This window comes from Spea bombifrons, chromosome 3 (assembly GCF_027358695.1).
Source record: "Spea bombifrons isolate aSpeBom1 chromosome 3, aSpeBom1.2.pri, whole genome shotgun sequence".
Lineage (NCBI taxonomy): Eukaryota > Metazoa > Chordata > Amphibia > Anura > Pelobatidae > Spea > Spea bombifrons.
In genome coordinates, this window is record NC_071089.1 from 42,859,480 (window position 1) to 42,879,634 (window position 20,155).

Here is a 20,155-nt window from a genome sequence, read left to right on the forward strand (position 1 = left end):
TATCTGAGGTCAGGATTCAGGATAACAACGAAGTCAGGCGGGAAAACGGTAATGAAAACGCTATCTGTGCACTAGCACAAGGCATAGACAACCATCAGAAGGCAAGGCATAACTGAACTGAGAAGGTTTAAATAGGGAACCGCAGGAGAAGTTCGAATCTCCCGCCAAAGCGTCATGACGTCACTTCCGGTGTCCGGGACTCGCGGCCATCATGAGTGTGGCGTAACCTCCCTTCATATAGCCGGCGGCGGCTGTTGCGGCAACATGGGAACCAAGGACGAGTGAGTAACACTTTTTATCACTTTCATTTGAAAAATGTTTTACTCAACTGCAAAAACTAATTAAAAAACCTGCTAAATAGATTCTAGTATTTGTACTGAGTTTAGAAATGCCCAACTTTTTTTTTTTTGGCTTTTTTTCAGCAAGTCATATATTTTTGAAAACTAGACAGCACAATGTACCGTATTTATCGGCGTAGAACACGCACTGGTGTATAACACACACCCCCATTTTAACAAGGAAATTTGAGTAAGAAAAAATAATTTTAACTTGGAAGCTATGAACTTAATGTTGGAATAATATTACATTATAACATTATAACATTTATACCACTTATAAGGCAAATATGAAAGAAAAAGCACCTCTTTGAACAAAAAAACTGAACAAAAAAAAACTTCATCAGAATCAGCTTGCGAGCAGGGCTCTCTCCACCAAATGTATCGGTTTGTCTTAGTCTGTCAATTCTTGTCTTGTCATATCCCTTGAATTTATGTATTGTATTAAGCGCTGCGTAAACTGTTGGCGCTATATAAATAAAAGATAATAATAATAATAATAATAATCACTGCTATCTGGGAAACCACACACACACACATACATACAGTAAGACACACACAGTAAGACACACGCACACACTCAGACACACACACAGTAAGACACACTCACACTCAGACACACACGCTAAGACACACACACTCAGACACACACACTAAGACACACACTAAGACACACACACACACTAAGACACGCACTTAGACACAGACACAGACTCAGAGACACACACAAACACACTCAGACACACACTCAGACACACACTCCCTAACCCCCCTTCTCAGGATCTCCTCTCTCATTCCCTAACTCCCCTTCTCAGGATCTCCCCTCTCCCTCCCTAACCCCCCTTCTCAGGATCTCCTCTCTCATTCCCTAACCCCCCTTCTCAGGATCTCCCCTCTCCCTCCCTAACCCCCCTTCTCAGGATCTCCCCTCTCCCTCCCTAGCCCCCTTCTCAGGATCTCCCCTCTCCCTCCCTAACCCCACTTCTCAGGATCTCCCCTCTCCCTCCCTAACCCCCCTTCTCAGGATCTCCCCTCTCCCTCCCTGGCCCCCTTCTCAGGATCTCCCCTCTCCCTCCCTAACCCCCCTTCTCAGGATCTCCCCTCTCCCTCCCTAACCCCCCTTCTCAGGATCTCCCCTCTCCCTCCCTAACCCCCCTTCTCAGGATCTCCCCTCTCCCTCCCTAACCCCCTTCTCAGGATCTCCCCTCTCCCTCCCTAACCCCCTTCTCAGGATCTCCCCCCCTAGTCACTTACCTTCCACTCCTGTGTTGGAAGCGTGAGGCGTTTGTCTCGGGTGCCGGCGCTTCACTGCTGAGCGCCGGCGTCTGACGTCATATGCCGGCGCCCAGCGTGAAGCGCCGGCACCCGAGACAAACGCCTCACGCTTCCAACACAGGAGTTGAAGCGCTGAGGCAGGCGGCGGCCGCCGCCAGCAGAGGAGTCCTGGATTTCTGTCAGTCAGGGGGGCCCGAGAGTTGCCGAGCGGTCGTCTTCAGCAACCGCTCGGCACCCCTTGGGCCCCCCCTGACTGGCAGAACTCCAGGGCCTGGTCGCAGTTGCGACCCCGGTAGTTCTGCCACTGGCTCTAGGATTTATCGGCGTATAACACGCAGGTAGGGTTTCAGCTTCATATTTTAGTTAAAAAAGTGCGTGTTATACGCCGATAAATACGGTATTTCAAATGCTGGAATTTTGACCCTTTCCATGCACTAATTCTACCTTTGTCAAACTTCTTTGAAGCAGGCCAATTCGATTTACCCCATCAAATCATACATTTTTTTTAAACTAGGCACACCATGGGCATTTAAAATGGCAATATTTTAACTCTTTCCATGCAATAAATGTTGTAAAGATAGCACTAATTGTAGGACTATATATATTCTATAATTATATATATATATATATAAGAAGGACCTGCGGACCTTCTCATACTGGAGATTGGTAACTTGCTTCGGCTCTTCGTCAGGGTCTCAGCTACCTTCAGAGACCAGCCTGAATCAATCTTTCCCTCTCAGGAGCCATGCTGACAAACTGAAGTAGACGGGATTCGAGTGGAGGACAGGCACTTGATGAAGCAGGTCCGGTTTGTACTCTAACGACATTGGGGGCTCTATGGACAAGACGCATCAACTCTGGGTACCAAATCCTTTTGGGCCAGTCGGGAGCTATCAGAATCACTCGACATAAGTCCCGCTTGAGCTTTCGGAGAACTCTGGTGATGAGAGGAAGAGGAGGGAAAATGTAACCCAGATGGAAGTTCCAAATCTTAGAAAAAGCATCCAGTGCTAAGGGGTGGCCTGCTGCTGACAGGGAATAAAATAGAGGCAGTTTCTTGTTGGCTGCCGTAGCCATGAGGTCGATCACTGGAGTCCCCCAAACCTTTGTGATCTGTAGAAAAGTCGCATAGTTCAGGCTCACACTCTCCGTGCAGAACAGATGTTCTGCTGAGGAAATCTGCAGTGATGTTCTCCTTCCCATGGATGAACACCGCCGAAAGGTGGGAATGATAGAATTCGGCCCACTCGATCCTTTGAAGAAGATTTCCCAACTGAAGACTTCTCGTGCCTCCCTGCTTGTGCAAAAAGGCAACCACCGTGCGATTGTCTGAAACAATTCTGACTGCCAAGAACGGAGCACCTTCCAAACTGCTAGGAGTTACAGCATACTGATGTGAAGGTGATGCTCCTGGTTCGACCAAAAACCTTGACGGGACTTTATCCATCGTGGCCCCCCAACCGGAAAAACTGGCATCTGTGGAAATGAAAGTCCAAGTTGCTCAATCCAGATCAGACCAGAACCCAGCCTTTTCACCTGAAGCCACCATCTGCAGAGCACTCAGACACAGACTCTGGGATCAGGTTACAGCTCATTAATTCACAGAGGAACAATGACTCATGGAATAATAGAGTCGTTCAAAGATTTAAATGATTCATATGATTCGAATGATTCATATGATTCAAATCTTACAGGGATCCGGATCGTACAGGGATTCGAATCTTACAGAGAATATAACTGATACAATACAATGTATAAATACATTAATAATCCTCACTACCCCCAGGATTTAGATTCCCCTTAGTTTGCCCCCCTTTACCTCTAACTGCACTTTCCGTTAAATTTATTAAATTAATTAATTTAACCCTCAGTCATCAGCATTCAATTAACCCTTAACACCCCATCAACCATAACTGCCTCTAAATTAACCCTAAACACCCCATTAACCACAACTCCCCCTAAAAATTAACCCTAAACAACCCATTAACCATAACGGCCCCTGAAATTAACCCTAAAGACCCCATTAACCATAACTGCCCATAAATTAACCCTAAACACCCCATCAGCCATAACTGCCACTAAATTAACCCTAAAGACCCCATTAACCATAACGGCCCCTGAAATTAACCCTAAAGACCCCATTAACCACAACTGCCCCTAAATTAACCCTAAACACCCCATCAACCATAACTGCCCCTAAATTAATTGCATGTACTCCAGATAAATTACCTAATAAATTGGTATGGTTGATGGGGTCTTTAGTCTTAATTTAGGGGCAGTTATGGTTTTAGAGGTAAAGGGGGAATCTAAATCCTGGGGGCAGTGATTATTAATGTATTTATTTATAAAAGTATGGTGATATTCTCTGAATGATTCCCTGTAAGATCTGGATCCCTGTAAGATCCGGATCCCTGTAAGATCCGGATCTTTGAACGACGCTCTGCCTTCATTGACATCATTAGAGTAGGCAGGCAGGAGGGTTCATTGACTAATGAAAGGGACGGGGCATGTTTGAACAAAAAACATGCACCATGTGAATTAAAACATCACAGTAGCCTCCACAAACTATTTATTCCTTAAAAGCACACCCTTTGAATATTTCACTTTACTTTCTAAGTGTCTCACTGCAACAGGAACACAAGATTCTGAGGCATATTCCCAGCATTTTCACAGGCACGTTTTGGGATTTATTGTGCATACTGGGCTACCTGGAACACCAGCTTACAAACACACACATATACACAGCCCTTACACCCCTTTCTCCCCATCTCTTACTTTTCTCATCTTCCATCATCTTCTATCTTCCATCCTGTGGTGGGAGTGCGAGGTCCGTCACTCCAGGCCTCTGCTTTAGCACTCCCTCATCACTATGCACCAGCAAATGATGCAGAGTGCCGGGATATGAGTTCACCCTGGCGCTCTGCATCATTTGCCGGCATGTAGTGATTAGGGAGAATGGAAGCCAAGGTCTGAGTTGACAGACCTCGCACCTTCTAATGTTGGGCCGGTTAGAGGGGGATTGTGATATCCCCAACCAGCCCTGCTCATCGGACACCTTCTCCCCAGATCAGCGCTGTCTATATTCCCTTAACCCCTTAATGACAAAGCCTGTACATGTACGGGCTCAAAATGCATGGTTTTCAATGGCTTTAGGGACCACCCATTTTACTTAAGGGGTTAAAGCACATGGTCCAAAGAGCTCAAGTACATTCCAGTTACCTTTGGAAGCAAAGCGCCACAACCACAAATTAACAAGAACACAGGATATTGAGGGTTTTTTTTCTTCTACCATTTCACATTTCTTGCATATTGTCAGGGCTCAGGTAAGCAGTTCAAGTAAGAGCCCAGTTGCCTGGGAAACCAGATGCTCAGTTTGAACCCTATGATGCATAATTAACAGAACAAAGGTACAGCAAAATAAAACACAGCAGACTGAACCTTAATATGAGATGGTCTGTATTGAAGAAATTGGCTAGACAGGTAAGTTCAGGCCGAAAGTCTCTTGACTGGGTGCTGTGGCCGGAATATGAACGCTGCAGGAACACAGATTGGGGACAGGCGTCCCCAGACTCGGATAGGGGACAGGCCCCCCGACACACAGCTGGAAGGTCCTCAGACAGGAAACCACACACACGGCTGGAAGGTCAGAACAAGCAGGGTCAACATGAGCAGTGGAGGAGCAAATCAGGAACCAAGTGACGAAGATAGAAGCAAGCCAGATCACAACAGGTGAATGCAAATCAAAACACAGCTAGCAGGAGAACAAGGCCAGATAAACTGCAATGCAAAGGACCAGAATGGAGGAGTAAGCAGGTATATAAATGGGAGGGTTACACCCAGGTGAGCAGATGCAGCTGATCAAGACGTTAGTTTATACAGTGTTGTGATCTGACAGGTGACCTCTAGAGGCTGCAATGGATATGACATTTTTAAAATAAATACACAGTCCAGGCTGACAGGGTGGAATCCTGACACATATACAGTCGTGTGAAAAAGATAGTACACTCTCTTTGAATTCTATGGTTTTACAGATCAGGACATAATAGCAATCATCTGTTTCTTAGCAGGTCTAAAAATTAGGTAAATACAACCTCAGATAAACAATTCATGATATATTACACCGTCATTAATTAATTAAAATAAAATAAAAAATGGAGAATCTAAGTGTGATAAAATAAGTATGTCTTATGATTCAATAGGCTTGCAGAACCATCATTTGCAACAATAACTTGAAGTAATTGTTTTCTGTATGATTTTATCAGTCTCTCACATGGTTTGTTTATGCATATGTTTCCCCTGAACACACCGAATTTTCTGCATAGGATCTGAATTCCCTGGGCTTACAACTATTTCTAAGGGGGTATGGGGAAATCTACTTGGTCCTTGCAGTTGTCAACATTGAATTGCAGAGGAGCATACTGCCATCACATCAGCTATGCGGTCATGTGTAGTATGGCATTAATGTGCATGCAATGTCTTTGAACATTAAGGACAGATTTGTTGGAATTTCTTTCTCTTGCAATTTTATCACAACCAACTGCAGCTGCAAAGGTTGACAGCAGTGAAAACTTGATCCGGGCATTGGTCCATCTTGGGTGAGTTTGCTACTGCAAACTTGTATTTTCTGCCAACTCTCAGTGAGTTCACCTTCAATTGTATAAATTTTATAAAAAAATATATAAAATATAAATCATCATGTCTCCTATTCAAATATTGTTTCTCTGGATGGCGTTGAAGTCATGGCATATAAAGTCAGGGTTTTTATATGGGCCAATTACAAGTACAGGACTAACTCTGCAACCCAACTATACAATTCAGAAAAACAACTATATTGTAAACATATATATAAATAAGATCGATGGCATTGTTTGATAGGTGATTTTCTTTTAGTTTACCATGTATAGACTAGGTGAAAATATGCCACTAATCATACCCTTTGAATGTATGCACTGTAAGAAGCACTTCATAAATTGTTGGCACAATATAAATAAAATATTGAACATATGCAAAATTTACCAGTTTTGTTTTTGTAAAACTCCGCTTTAACAGCTATGAGAATTAACATTAACATTTAAAATCTATTAAGTCAGAGTACGTGATACAACATAAAAGCAAAGTCAAGTAATTTGCATTACCGTATCCTTTCTTCCTCTGCCTTTTGAAGTGACTGATCTCGATACAGGACCTCTAAAACCTTCTCCCTTTCCAGCTCCTTCAGAAAGCTCAAATTAAAATCAACTGCCATTCTTCTTTTATTCCAGCACAATCCAGGAATAACTTTACTTTGATTTGTAATAAGATAATAATGTAGTTCTCAATAATGTTCCTTTGTGGATGATGATAAGCCCTCTTCCTTTTAACGTGTCATTGCCTACATACAGAAGAATGCATTAATTAAACACATGCGTTATAATGCCATGACCATCATGTAGCGTGGGAATATCGCAAATAATACGTACAATTGTAAAACAACTATTGTTAACACTATTATCGAGAGACTATTATGTTAAATTTGGAAAAATACTAACTACTAGGGATGCAACAACTAATTGATAAAAATGATAATAATCGATAATGAAAATCATTGTCAACCCCTCGTCTTATAGTGACTATAACACTAAGATCCCGATTCCCAGCAGTGCTGCAGGGGACCTAGATCCTCCTCTCTGGCAGCCGGTGGGCATCTATGCTATGCGCGCAGATGTCCTCTCCTACTGCCCTCCACTTCTGCCTGGGCTTCTATAATGGAGCACTGGCGTGACATTACCTTCTGGCGCTTTACCATAAAAGCCCCAGCGGAAGTCCCGGAGGTGGTTGTTCATGTGGTATATCTGGGGGGCAGAGTGGCATTTCAGGGGTATAAGGCATATCAGGGTGTATAAGGCATATCTGGAGGCAGAGTGGCATATCTGGGGGATAAGGCATATCTGGGGGGCAGAGTGGTATATCTGGGGGATAAGGCATATCTGGGGGGCAGAGTGGCATACCAGTGGGTATAAGGCATATCTGGGGGCAAAGTGGCATTTCAGGGGGTATAAGAAATATCAGGAGCACAGTGGCATATAGTGGTATAGGGCATATCAGGGGCACAGTTGCATATAGGGGCATAAGGCATATCAGGAGCACAGTGGCATATAGGGGCATAAGGAACATCAGGAGCACAGTGGCATATAGGGGCATAAGGAACATCAGGAGCACAGTGGCATATAGGGGCATAAGGAATATCAGGAGGTATAAGGCATATCTGGGGGGGCACGGTGGCATATCTGGGGATAAGGCATAACGGGGGGTAAAAGGCATATCAGGGGGTAAAAGGCATATCAGGGAGGGCAGAGTGACAAAATCGATACAGGGGGTATAAGGCATATCTTGGGGGCAGAGTGGCAGGCCTGGACTCAAATGTGCATAACTGGGGGCAGGCTGGGAAATAAAAACAAGAAATGCATTTTTCTCTGCTGTTAAATAAACCAAAAAAATGATCGATTAATCGAAAAAATAACTAATTGATTATGAAAATAATAGTTGCATCCCTACTAACTACACATTTTGTTCCCTATTGTTTACTTAAAGGAAAATGTCTGCTCCTTCATATTTTCTTATAATTTAATATTTAAAATCATCTGTACATGCTGCAGGAATAAAACTTGTAATAAAACGTGCAAAAGAAAAACCCTATCCAACCTGTGTGAAGAACGCTAAAATCCTTCATGCCTTAATAACTGTTTAACTGCTGGTTTCTTTTTTCTTTCCCTTGCCAACAATGAAGCAAAACACAGAGCACTTAAACAAAACTTGTCCAAAACACAAATAATGATGAAAAAAACAACTTATGGTATTAAGTAACAATTTAACCCCTTCAATCCCAGGGATTTTTTGGTACCTCACGTCCCGGAGCAATTTTGCCATTGCTAGTTACCTGCCCAGCGCCTCCCATTTAATTATGAACTTCAAGGGGGCAGTGTATTCTGGTGTAATCAGTAGTCTGTAAACGAGATACCCCTTTCAGCGGCCAAGTCATGCTGACAAAGGTGCTCGAAGAGGGTGAAGTCCCTTGTCAGGTTGTGTGTCTATGAGATGGAGTGTAAGTTGAGGGGAATCTGTAGGTATCTGAAATGCGTGAGGGGGACCTGCATGAGGGCAGGCACCAAAGAACTTAGGGGGTGTACACACCCTTCATCAATTAACTTGTGTATCTGTCCCAGTGTGGACAAGTAACCCAGGGCAAATGTGGTCCGGCAAGCTGGGTAAGAACAAGAAGGTCAGAGGAACAAGCACAAAACTATGAACTGGGTCAAAGCAAGCTGAGTTAATACCAGGAGTTCACAAAATAAGAGCCAAACAGAAGAGAAGAGCAAGGTCAATATGAGCTTGGTCAAAACAGGAAGAATCCATAGAACCCTGCTATCATTAGTACAGGACCAAAACACAGAATTGTATTAGCTATACGCAACAGTATAATAAATATATAATTACGTGTTAAAGGATATGAATGGTACATTTAAAATGGTAAAGTGAATTAAAACATTTTACATAAAATACGTGTGTTACAATAAACACATAAAACCAGTTTTTGGAACAATCAGTTCACTATAATCTCCTTGCTTTCACTGAACCCATGCCTTTACAATACTTTAGTACAGGGGCCTCCAACGTGCAGCCCGCGGGCCAAATGCGGCCCACGGCACCTTGAGGTGCAGCCCACATGAGATCGGCAGCCAGGGCAACCGGGATCACAAGAGCCCGGCTGCTTACCTGTGGGAGGGTCTTTTGTACTGCATAGAGGAAGCGGAACTCAGCAGAGTTCATGTGACATCACATGACTCTGCTCCAGTCCTGCTTCCTCTGTGCAGTACAAGAGAACGCAGAGGGAGGCCACGCCCCCTGCTGAAGTCCAGAGAGCTGCAGTGCAGGTAAGGGGGTGGGGGAGGTTGTTTGAATAAGTATACGTGATTGAGGGAATGAATCTGTGAATGAATGAATGAGTGTGTGTGTGATAGCATGGATGTGTAAGTGCTGGAACTTAGGCATGATGGGACTGATTGCTGTTAGCAATCACACTCATATCATGCCAAGTCAGCCAGTAAATGCTGAAATCTGACTAGCTGTCCCTCTAGTGTATTGATGCTGCCAGCAGTATGGGGTCTGCACATCACTTACAGCCACCCTGTGCCAGCATGTACTGGCTGACTTGGCATGATAGGAGTGTGATTGCTAACATCAATCACAGTCCCATCATGCCTAGGTTCCAGTATTTACTGGTTGCCTGGGTATGATGGGAGTGTGATTGCTGTTAGCAATTACACTCCTATCATGCCAAGTCATATTGTGGTGTCTTACTTACTTTTAATAAAAGTGTGGTTAACACACCAAAATTGGACAATAAAAATACAATAACAATATTAATTTATATATGATTGTTGACATCACACTCCTATCATGCCCAGCCAACCAGTACATGCTGGAATCTGGGTATGCCTGAGATTGCTGTTAACAATCATAATATATACAGTGGGGCAAAAAGTATTTAGTCAGCCACCAATTGTGCAAGTTCTCCCACTTACAAAGATGAGAGAGGCCTGTAATTTTCACCATAGGTACACTTCAACTATGAGAGACAGAATGAGACAACAAAGTCCATAAATCACCTTGTCTGATTTTTAAAGAATTTATTTGCAAATTATGGTGGAAAATAAGTATTTGGTCAATAACAAAAGTTCATATAAATACTTTGTTATATAGCCTTTGTTGGCAATGACAGAGGTCAAACGTTTTCTGTAAGTCTTCACAAGGTTTTCACACACTGTTGCTGGTATTTTGGACCATTCCTCCATGCAGATCTCCTCTAGAGCAGTGATGTTTTGGGGCTGTTGCTGGGCAACACGGACTTTCAACTCCCTCCAAAGGTTTTCTATGGGGCTGAGATCTGGAGACTGGCTAGGCCACTCCAGGACCTTGAAATGCTTCTTACGAAGCCACTCCTTTGTTGCCCGTGTGGTGTGTTTGGGATCATTGTCATGCTGAAAGACCCAGCCATGTTTCATCTTCAATGCCCTTGCTGATGGAAGGAGGTTTCCACTCAAAATCTCACGATACATGGCCCCATTCATTCTTTCCTTTACACGAATCAGTTGTCCGGGTCCCTTTGCAGAAAAACAGCCCCAAAGCATGATGTTTCCACCCCCATGCTTCACCGTAGGTATGGTATTCTTTGGATGCAACTCAGCATTCTTTCTACTCCAAACACGACGAGTTGAGTTTCTACCAAAAAGTTCTACCTTGGTTTCATCTGACCATATGACATTCGCCCAATCCTCTTCCGGATCATCCAAATGCTCTCTAGCAAACTTCAGACAGGGCCGGACATGTACTGGCTTAAGCAGGGGGACACGTCTGGTACTGCATGATTTGAGTCCCTGGCGGAGTAGTGTGTTACTGATGGTAGCCTGTTACTTTGGTCCCAGCTCTCTGCAGGTCATTCACTAGGTCCCCCCGTGTGGTTTTGGGATTTTTGCTCACCGTTCTTGTGATCATTTTGACGTCACAGGGTGAGATCTTGCGTGGAGCCCCAGATCGAGGGAGATTATCAGTGGTCCTTTATTGAAACATAGAAACATAGAAAGTGACGGCAGATAAGAACCAGTAGGCCCATCCAGTCTGCCCAACCTCTGAGTACTTTCCTTAAGTACTTGCCCTTATCCTATATCTAGCTTGGCCTTATGCCTATCCCATGCTTGCTTAAATGACTTCACTGTATTAACATCTACCACCTCTGCCGGGAGGCTATTCCATGTGTCCACTACCCTTTCCGTAAAGTAATATTTTCTGATGTTACAATTAAACCTTTGCCCCTCTAGTTTATGCTTGTGTCCTCTTGTTGTGGTAGTATTTCTCCTTTTAAATAAACTCTCTTCCTTTACCTTGTTGATTCCCTTTAAGTATTTAAATGTTTCTATCATATCCCCCCTGTCACGTCTTTTTTCCAGGCTATATAGGTTAAGATCCTTTAACCTGTCCTGGTAAGGTTTATCTTGTAATCCATAAACCATTTTAGTAGCCCTTCTCTGCACTTTCTCCAACATATCTATATCCTTCTGGAGATACGGACACAATACTCCAAGTGAGGTCTCACCAGTGATCTGTACAACGGCATGAGCACTTCCCTCTTTCTACTGCTAATACCTCTCGCTATACAACCCAGCATTCTGCTCACATTACCTGCTGCTCTACTGCATTGTCTGCCTACCTTTAAATCCTCAGAAATAATTACCCCTAAATCCCTTTCCTCACACGTTGAGGTTAGGACAGTACCAAATATTCTATACTCTGCCCTTGGGTTTTTATGCCCCAGGTGCATTACTTTGCATTTATCTACATTAAATGCCAATTGCCACAGCTCTGACCATTTTTCCAGTTTACCTAGATCGTTTGCCATTTGGCTTCTTCCTCCAGGAACATCAACCCTGTTGCAAATTTTTGTGTCGTCAGCAATAAACATACCTTTCCATCAAGTCCATCTGCAATATCACTAATAAAAATATTAAAGAGAATGGGTCCAAGTACAGATCCCTGAGGAAATCCAGATACGCAATGTCTACTGCACCACCTTGATCAATTACTTTAGTCACCCAATCAAAAAAATCAATAAGATTTGTTTGGCAAGACCTTCCTGAAGAAAACCCATGTTGTTTCTGATCTTGAAACCCATGTGACTTCAGATGTTCAACAATCCTTTCCTTTAACATTGTTTCCATTAATTTCCCCACTACAGATGTAAGACTAACTGGCCTGTAGTTGCCTGACTCCTCCCTACTGCCTTTTTTGTGAATGGGCACAACATTCGCTACTTTCCAATCCCCAGGGACAACTCCTGTTACTAATGATTCGTTAAATATATCAGTTAACGGTTTTGCTAGTACACCCCCAAGCTCTTTTAATAACTTGGGGTGTATCCCATCAGGCCCCATCGACTTATTTGTCTTTACCTTAGACAACTGAAGTAGCACCTCCGCCTCGATAAACTCACATATTTCAAATGATTCAGTCCTTTTTCCCAAATGAGGTCCCATTCCATCATTTTCATCTGTAAAAACTGAACTGAACAGAAATATCCATTGAGGCAGTCAGCTAAACCTTTATCCTCTTCTACATATATTCCTTTTGTTTTTAGTCTAACTAATCCTTGTTTAACTTTCCTTTTCTCATTTATATATCTAAAAAATGTATTATCCCCATTTTTTACTGAGAGGGCAATTCGCTCTTCTGCATGTGATTCGGCAGTTCTTATAACGTTCTTTGCCTCTTTCTGCCTAATTTTATAGATCTGTCTATCTTCCTCACTTTGGGTATTTTTGTATCTACTAAAGGCTAACTTCTTGTCTTTCACGATGTTGGCCACTTCTGCAGAGTACCACAGCGGTTTCCTTAGTTTTTTACTCTTACTGACCAGCCTAATACAATTTTCTGTTATCTTCAATAAAACAGTTTTTACAAAATCCCATTTCTCCTGAACGCCATTTAAATTGTGCCTCTATACATTTTCTCATTTTAGAAAAGTCAGCTTTTCTAAAATCTAAAACTTTTGTTTTTGTGTGGTGTGACTCAGTTACTGTTCGTATATTAAACCACACAGACTGATGATCACTAGCTCCCAAACTTTCACCTACAGAAATATCTGTTAACAAATCTCCATTTGTGAACACTAAATCCAATATGGCCTCCTTACGAGTTGGTTCCTCAACTACCTGTTTTAAAGATAATCCCAGTAAGGAGTTTAGAATATCCGCACTCCTGGTACAACCAGCTACTTTCGTTTCCAGTTCACATCAGGGAGATTAAAGTCACCCATGATTATAACATCCCTCTTCACTGTCATTTTAGCTATTTCCTCCACTAGTAGATTATCTAGTTCTTCTACTTGTCCTGGGGGTCTATAAATCACACCTATGCGAGTTACTTTACGTTTGCCAAATTGTATCGTAACCCAAACCGACTCTAAGTTTTCCTCACCAACTTGTATTAAGTTAGATTTTATGTTATTTTTCACATATAGGGCCACCCCTCCCTCTCTCTTGCCCTTTCTGTCTTTTCTATATAAAGAGTACCCCGGTATTGATATGTCCCAGTCATTTTTCTCATTATACCATGTCTCAGTAACAGCCACTATATCAACATTCTCAGTTGCCACGACTGTTACAAGTTCATGGATCTTATTCCCTAAACTGCGAGCATTTGTAGACATGACCTTTAGCTTGTCATTTAACACCGATGCTGCAATCGCTTTCTGTCCTTGCTTTGGGGGGCAAAATATATGCTTCTCCCTGTTATCTGTATAGACCAAGCCCCCAGATCCACCTACCTGGTTACTAAGTAAATTGCCTTCCCTTTCTATACTGTCTAGCCCGGTATTTATTCCCTCCCCCCCATTCCTAGTTTAAAATCTCCTCCAACCGTCTAGCCATTCTCTCCCCCAGCACATTGGACCCTTTTGCATTTAGGTGCAATCCATCACGACTATAGAGATTGTACCCCAAAGCAAAATCAGCCCAGTGCTCTAAAAACCCAAAGCCCTCCTTCTTACACCAAGACTTCAGCCATGCATTTAGCTGCCTAATCTCCCGCTGCCTCTCTGGTGTAGCGCATGGCACAGGTAGTATCTCTGAGAATACTACCTTGGAGGTCCTTTTCTTAATCTTACTACCCAAGTCCCTAAAATTACCTTTTAGAACACTCCATCTTCCTCTTACTATGTCATTGGTGCCAATGTGCACCAAGACAGCTAGATCCTCACCAGCCCCTCCCAATAATCTATCCACTCTGTCCACAACATGCCGAACCCGGGCACCCGGGAGACAGCAAACCATTCGGTTGCTGCGATCAGAGCTACAGATTACCCTGTCTGTTTTCCTGATTATTGAATCCCCTACCACCACAACCTGCCTGGGCTTTCCTTCCTTTCGGATCCCCTGCACATTGGATGAGCTGCTCTCCCGGCTGTTAGAGAGAACAGCTTTTTCCGCAAAGCCTACCTCTGAGTCTGCCTCCCCAACGTGCTCACTTAAAAGGGCAAATTTGTTGGGAGGGAGAGACTCTGGGCTGGCTTGCCTCTTCCTCTTCCCTTCCCCACTGCAACCACGTCTTACTGTTACCCAGCTATGTGCCTGACTCCCTTCTGCCTGATCTCCTCCCTCATTGCTAGGGGCCCCATCTAAACTTTGCTCAGTGAGCAACAGACTCCTCTCAAGGTTGTCAATCTCTCTCAGTGTTTCAATGTGCCTCTTCAGAGCACCAACCTCAGCTTCCAGAGAGACCAATTGATCACACTTACCACAGCGATATGGACCCAGGAACTGCTGTTCCAAGCATGCATACATATGGCATGATGTGCACTGAGTGAAATCTCCAAGCTTGCTCATACTTTATAAAGGGACATGAGCACTTACAGAATTTAAACAATTGCTTTTTGTCACTTGCCCTCCTTTCTCTTGCACTCTTGTGTTGCACGAACTGCTGTGGTGCACAAACCTTGCACTTACAGAAAGCAAGTCACTTAGAAAATGCAAGACCCTTACAATGAGCAAGCTCTGTGAGTTTAACCACTTCCTTATATACAGAGCAACACAGTTAATTGATTTTAAACCCCACCCTTAACTAATTACACTCTAGAAAATGGGAGAGAAAAACAAACCAAACAGTTAATGCAAAACACACAGTTTTGGGTTTTTTTTTGGTTATTTTGTTTTTTACAACAAACCCTTCAACCCTCTTGTTGCTGGTTGAGATACCACTTCTCTGCTGCTGCTGCTGCTGCTGCTGCGCACAAACTGGTCACTTACAGAAACCAAGTCACTTAGAAAATGCAAGCCCCTTACAATGACAATTTATGTCTTCCATTTTCGAATAATTGCTCCCACAGTTGATTTATTCACACCAAGCTGCTTGGCTATTGCAGATTCAGTCTTCCCAGCCTGGTGCAGGTCTACAATTTTGTTTCTGGTGTCCTTCGACAGCTCTTTGGTCTTGGCCATAGTGGGGTTTGGAGTGTGACTGTTAGAGGTTGTGGACAGGTGCCTTTTATATTGATAACAAGTTCAAACAGGTGCCAGGTAACGAAAAGACTTTGATCATACTGAGTGGTCAGCTCTGTCCCATTTAAAAGTTCCCTTCTAAATTTATGACATCTGTGGAAGCCATATATCAATTCTCCACTCCGAAGGTAGCTATTCCATTTGCCACCTCAAATTACATCAGTATCCATAGTAGAGTCTCCATTATCTCCACTTTGACTTGCCCCGGTGCTGGTGCCCCTGTCCAATCTATATATACCCTCCGCTACTAACCTGCACTTCTGCCGGGGCTTCTATGATGGAGCACCAACGTGACTTTCCGGTGCTCCACCATAGACGCCCCGGCGGAACCCTACTAGTCAACTAATCAATTATGAAAATAACCGTTAGTTGCAGCCCTAATTTTTTTTTTAAACACTTAATTGTTCTATGAAACAAAGTACGTACTGATAACTTGTTTCCATAGAAACTGAAAAAAACATCCTAAAAGTTTTGTGCTATTTAATGTTAAATAAAAAGCGGATCTGCCAAGGTTTATTAGCTGAACATATTGGAGATTCTAATTAATCCCTTTTTACAATCCTATGGATGTATTATTATTTATTGTTTTATATAGTGCCATCAAAATACTTAGCACTGTACAATACATACTAATACATTTACAAATACAGTCATGTGAAAAAGAAAGTACACCCGTTTTTGTTGAATAAATCATGACACAGTGTAATATTTATGTGTTGTTGTTCATCTGAGGTTGTAGTGGCCTAATTTTTTTGACCTGCTAAGGAACAGATGATTGTTATTATGTACCGATATCGTGAAACCATAGAATTCAAAGACAGTGTATGTAACAGATCTCGATACCCAAATGGCTATATATGCTAAAGCCGGCTTCCTCTGCTTCTCCGGCCGCTGACTAGCTGGGAGATTGCAATCTCCCTCTTGTCGGCTCAACATTAGGGAGTGCGAGTTCTGTCACTTTAGACCTCGCTTTGCTGCTCCTTCATCACTACGCGCCAGCAAATAATGCCAAGTGCGGGGACATGATGTCATCCCTGCGCTCTGCAGCAATAGTTGGCGCGTAGTAATGAGGGAGCAGTAAAGCGAGTGACAGACCTCGCGCTCCCACCACAGGATGCAGGATACAGGATGGAGGCAGAAGGATGAAGTATGGTGGAAGAGGTAAGAGATGGGGAGAAAGGGGTGTAAGAGCAGTTGTACGTGTATGGTTAAGGGCAGTATACACGTATGTGTGTATGTAAGGGCAGTGTACATGTATGTGTGTGTAAGGGCAGTGTACATGTATATGTGTGTGTAAGGGCAGTGTACATGTATATGTGTGTGTAAGGGCAGTGTACGTGTATGTGTGTGTAAGGCAGTGTATATGTATGTGTGTAAGAGCAGAGTATGTGTATACATGTGTGTGTGTGTAAAGGCAGTGTATGTGTATACGTGTGTGTAAAGGCAGTGTATGTGTATACGTGTGTTTATGGGCAGGTGTGTGTAAGGGCAGTGTATACGTGTGTGTAAAGGCAGTGTACGTGTATATGTGTGTAAGAGCAGTGTACGTGTATATGTGTGTGTAAGGGCAGTGTACATGTATGTGTGTGTGTAAGGGCAGTGTACGTGTATGTGTGTGTGTGTAAGGGTAGTGCACATGTATGTGTGTGTGCAAGGGCAGTGTATGTGTATATATGTGTGTGTAAAGGCAGTGTATGTGTATATGTGTGTTTATGGACAGGTGTGTGTAAAGGCAGTGTGTAAGGGTCTTGGTAGGGAGGCTAACATTAGCCTTTTTTAATTTAAAAAAAATCTCTGCTGCTGTGGACTACTCTTCCAATCATGCTTAGTCAGCATTGTGGTGGCCACCTGGCTGGCTGAGAATCATGGGAATTTTAATTCACAGCTAGAATCTACAGCTTTACTGTTGCTGCACTTCCCATGATGCTCAGCCAGCATCATGGAAATAGTATGTATGGCTGAGCCTCATGGGAATTCAATTCAATGTGTTGTTTTTTTTTTAATATGCATGACTGTGCAGACATAAACAAAGCGTGTTTTAAGTGGTGATGCAAGCGCAACATTGTAAAGTGCAATTGCTCGTATTGATGAGTTCCGCGAGATTTTTTTAAAAAAACATCGCTCTTTCACATTTGGAAATGTTGGGAGGTATGTTTATCCCAGTGTGCAGGTACATTACTCAGACATCAATCAAAAAAAAACTGGCATATATTAAAACTGCCTTATAGTGTTCCCCAATATGTATCTTTAATTTTCTTGAAGTATGGCCTATATATATATATATATATATATATATATATATATATATATACCGTATTGGCTCGGATATAGGCCGCCCCCGTATATAGGCCGCACCCTAAAAGTTTGGTGCTTTTTTAAAGAAAAAGTTTTTTTCTTTAAAAAGCACCAAAAAAAAAAAAACATTCTGCCACTCTGTCTCCCCCCCCGAGATATGCTACCACTGTCCTCCCTCCCCGAGATATACTGCCACTGTCCTCCTCCCCCCGAGATATGCTGCCACTGCCCCCCCCCCCGAGATATGCTGCCACTGCCCCCCCCGAGATATGCTGCCACTGTCCTCCTCCCCCCGATATGCTACCACTGTCCCCCCCCCCCCCGATTTACCGGAGCAGACTCCCGGGTGTCTTGCGGGGCCGGCGGGGGGCATCTACGCAATACGCGTATACAACCGGAAGTTGTATACGCGTATTGCGTAGATGTTCCCCGCCGGCGCCCCGCAAGACACCCAGGAGTCTGCTCCGGTAAGTCTTGGGGGCAGGGGTAAAACGCATCGTGTGGACGGTCACCGGCTGCGACGATGCGGGTAAACAACCCGGAGGCTGTTTATCCGCATCGCTGCAGCCGGTGGCCGTCCAGACGATGCGCTTAGACAACCTCCCGTGCCGGCACCCCCCCCGTGGAAAGTGCTGGCAGGGGAGGCTGTCTGAGGACATCCGAGAGTAGGATGCAGGTCCCCTGCACTGTTGCGGGGGATCTGTATCCTAACCCCGCTGCCTGCCCGGCGCCCGGGACTGCATGTCCCGGGCGTCGGGCACTAGACCCCGAATATAGGCCGCACCCCCACTTTAAAGTCTTAAAGTGGGGGAAAAAAGTGCGGCCTATATTCGAGCCAATACGGTATATATATGTATATATATATATATATATATATATATATATATATTGTGGTAAAGTGTATGGGAGAGTGGTTAATGGGATATATATCTCACCTGGTTTCCTCAGCCAGGCATGGTAGCAAACCCAGGTGCTCTCAGGTGAGGCTTCCTAAGCTCGTTACTGGGGAGGAAGCCTTAAAAGAGAGGGCTGTTAGGTTTGCAAGGGAAAGGAGAAACTGAGTGAAGGAGCAGCTACAGCCAGCGCTGCAGCCCACCAGGTATGAAGCTTTACCCATGTAAAACCTGTTATTTTGCTTTGTGCCAGACCGTAGGCTTGTAGAGAGGTATCCGGATGTTTAGTTAGAGCCGGACAGGCTTAGAGTTTGTTTTGTTTACAAGGTGCTCTGTGCCTACAGCATCTAAATAAACACGCTTTACGTTTGAAACCTGTGTGAAGACTGTCATTGCCGCCCCATGCGTGAGCTGTTCCCTACAATATATATATATATATATATATATATATATATATATATAATTCACACTTACTTTGTGTGGAGAACAATAGAAAAATATGTCATGCAAAATACTTGCCTCTTATTACTTGGAGCTCTTATTGTGAGCACTTATGCAACATCATGAGCATAATTTGTGATGTAGTATGCTTTCCATCAAAATACTATCCAGCAACTTCCTGTCATACTAACTGTCATACGCTTATTTATACATTAGATTTCTATCACATGATAGCAGAGGCTGTGTTTCCAGTCCCTTATCTCATTGGAACAGGCTTGTTTCAGGCAGTAGGTCCAGTAACTATTATCACTCTGAATAATGATTCCTGAATATTTTACTCTTGTACACAACGACAGTGCACAAAAGATGGACATAAATACACAGCCATAGCTTGGTGGCTTAAAAGGGGTGCAGACAAGGTGATGTGGACAGGAGGCGGTAAAGATATAGGAAAGAGGGTTGCCGGGGATAGTATGCTTGATAGTATGGTGGGGCAATGTTCCCTCTAATTTTTCTTGAGTGATGTGCGCAGAAAATTTCTGTTGTGCAAAATTTTTCCCAGAGCCAAAATTTTGTGCGCACAATATGCTTCTACAGTCCATATAAAGTTGGTGGAGCTGAAAAAAAATCACATTGCAAGGGGGAGGAGCTATATATTTCCAACCCTTTTGACTCCATGGTCTATTCTAAAGGTGAAATTCTCACCGCAAAAATTAATTATGAGCGAATCATGAGCGGGGGCTCCGGGCTGCATAAAGGATCAATATATATATAAATATATATATTTCTATTTTTTTTTATTGGGAAAAACTGCATACCATTGACAGGGGTA

At 43.4% G+C, this 20,155-nt stretch overlaps 1 protein-coding gene across 3 annotated transcripts in view; it reads right to left on the reverse strand.

Annotated features, from left to right (window-relative positions):
* Positions 1–20,155, reverse strand: part of SYTL3 (synaptotagmin like 3) — a 73,508-nt gene that overhangs the window by 46,314 nt on the left and 7,039 nt on the right. For all 3 annotated transcript variants that reach the window (XM_053460873.1, XM_053460872.1, XM_053460870.1), the window contains one exon: positions 6,746–6,981. In XM_053460873.1, the coding sequence (XP_053316848.1) occupies positions 6,746–6,855 (110 nt within the window). In that variant the 5' untranslated portion in view covers positions 6,856–6,981. The remainder of the gene's footprint in view (positions 1–6,745; positions 6,982–20,155) is intronic.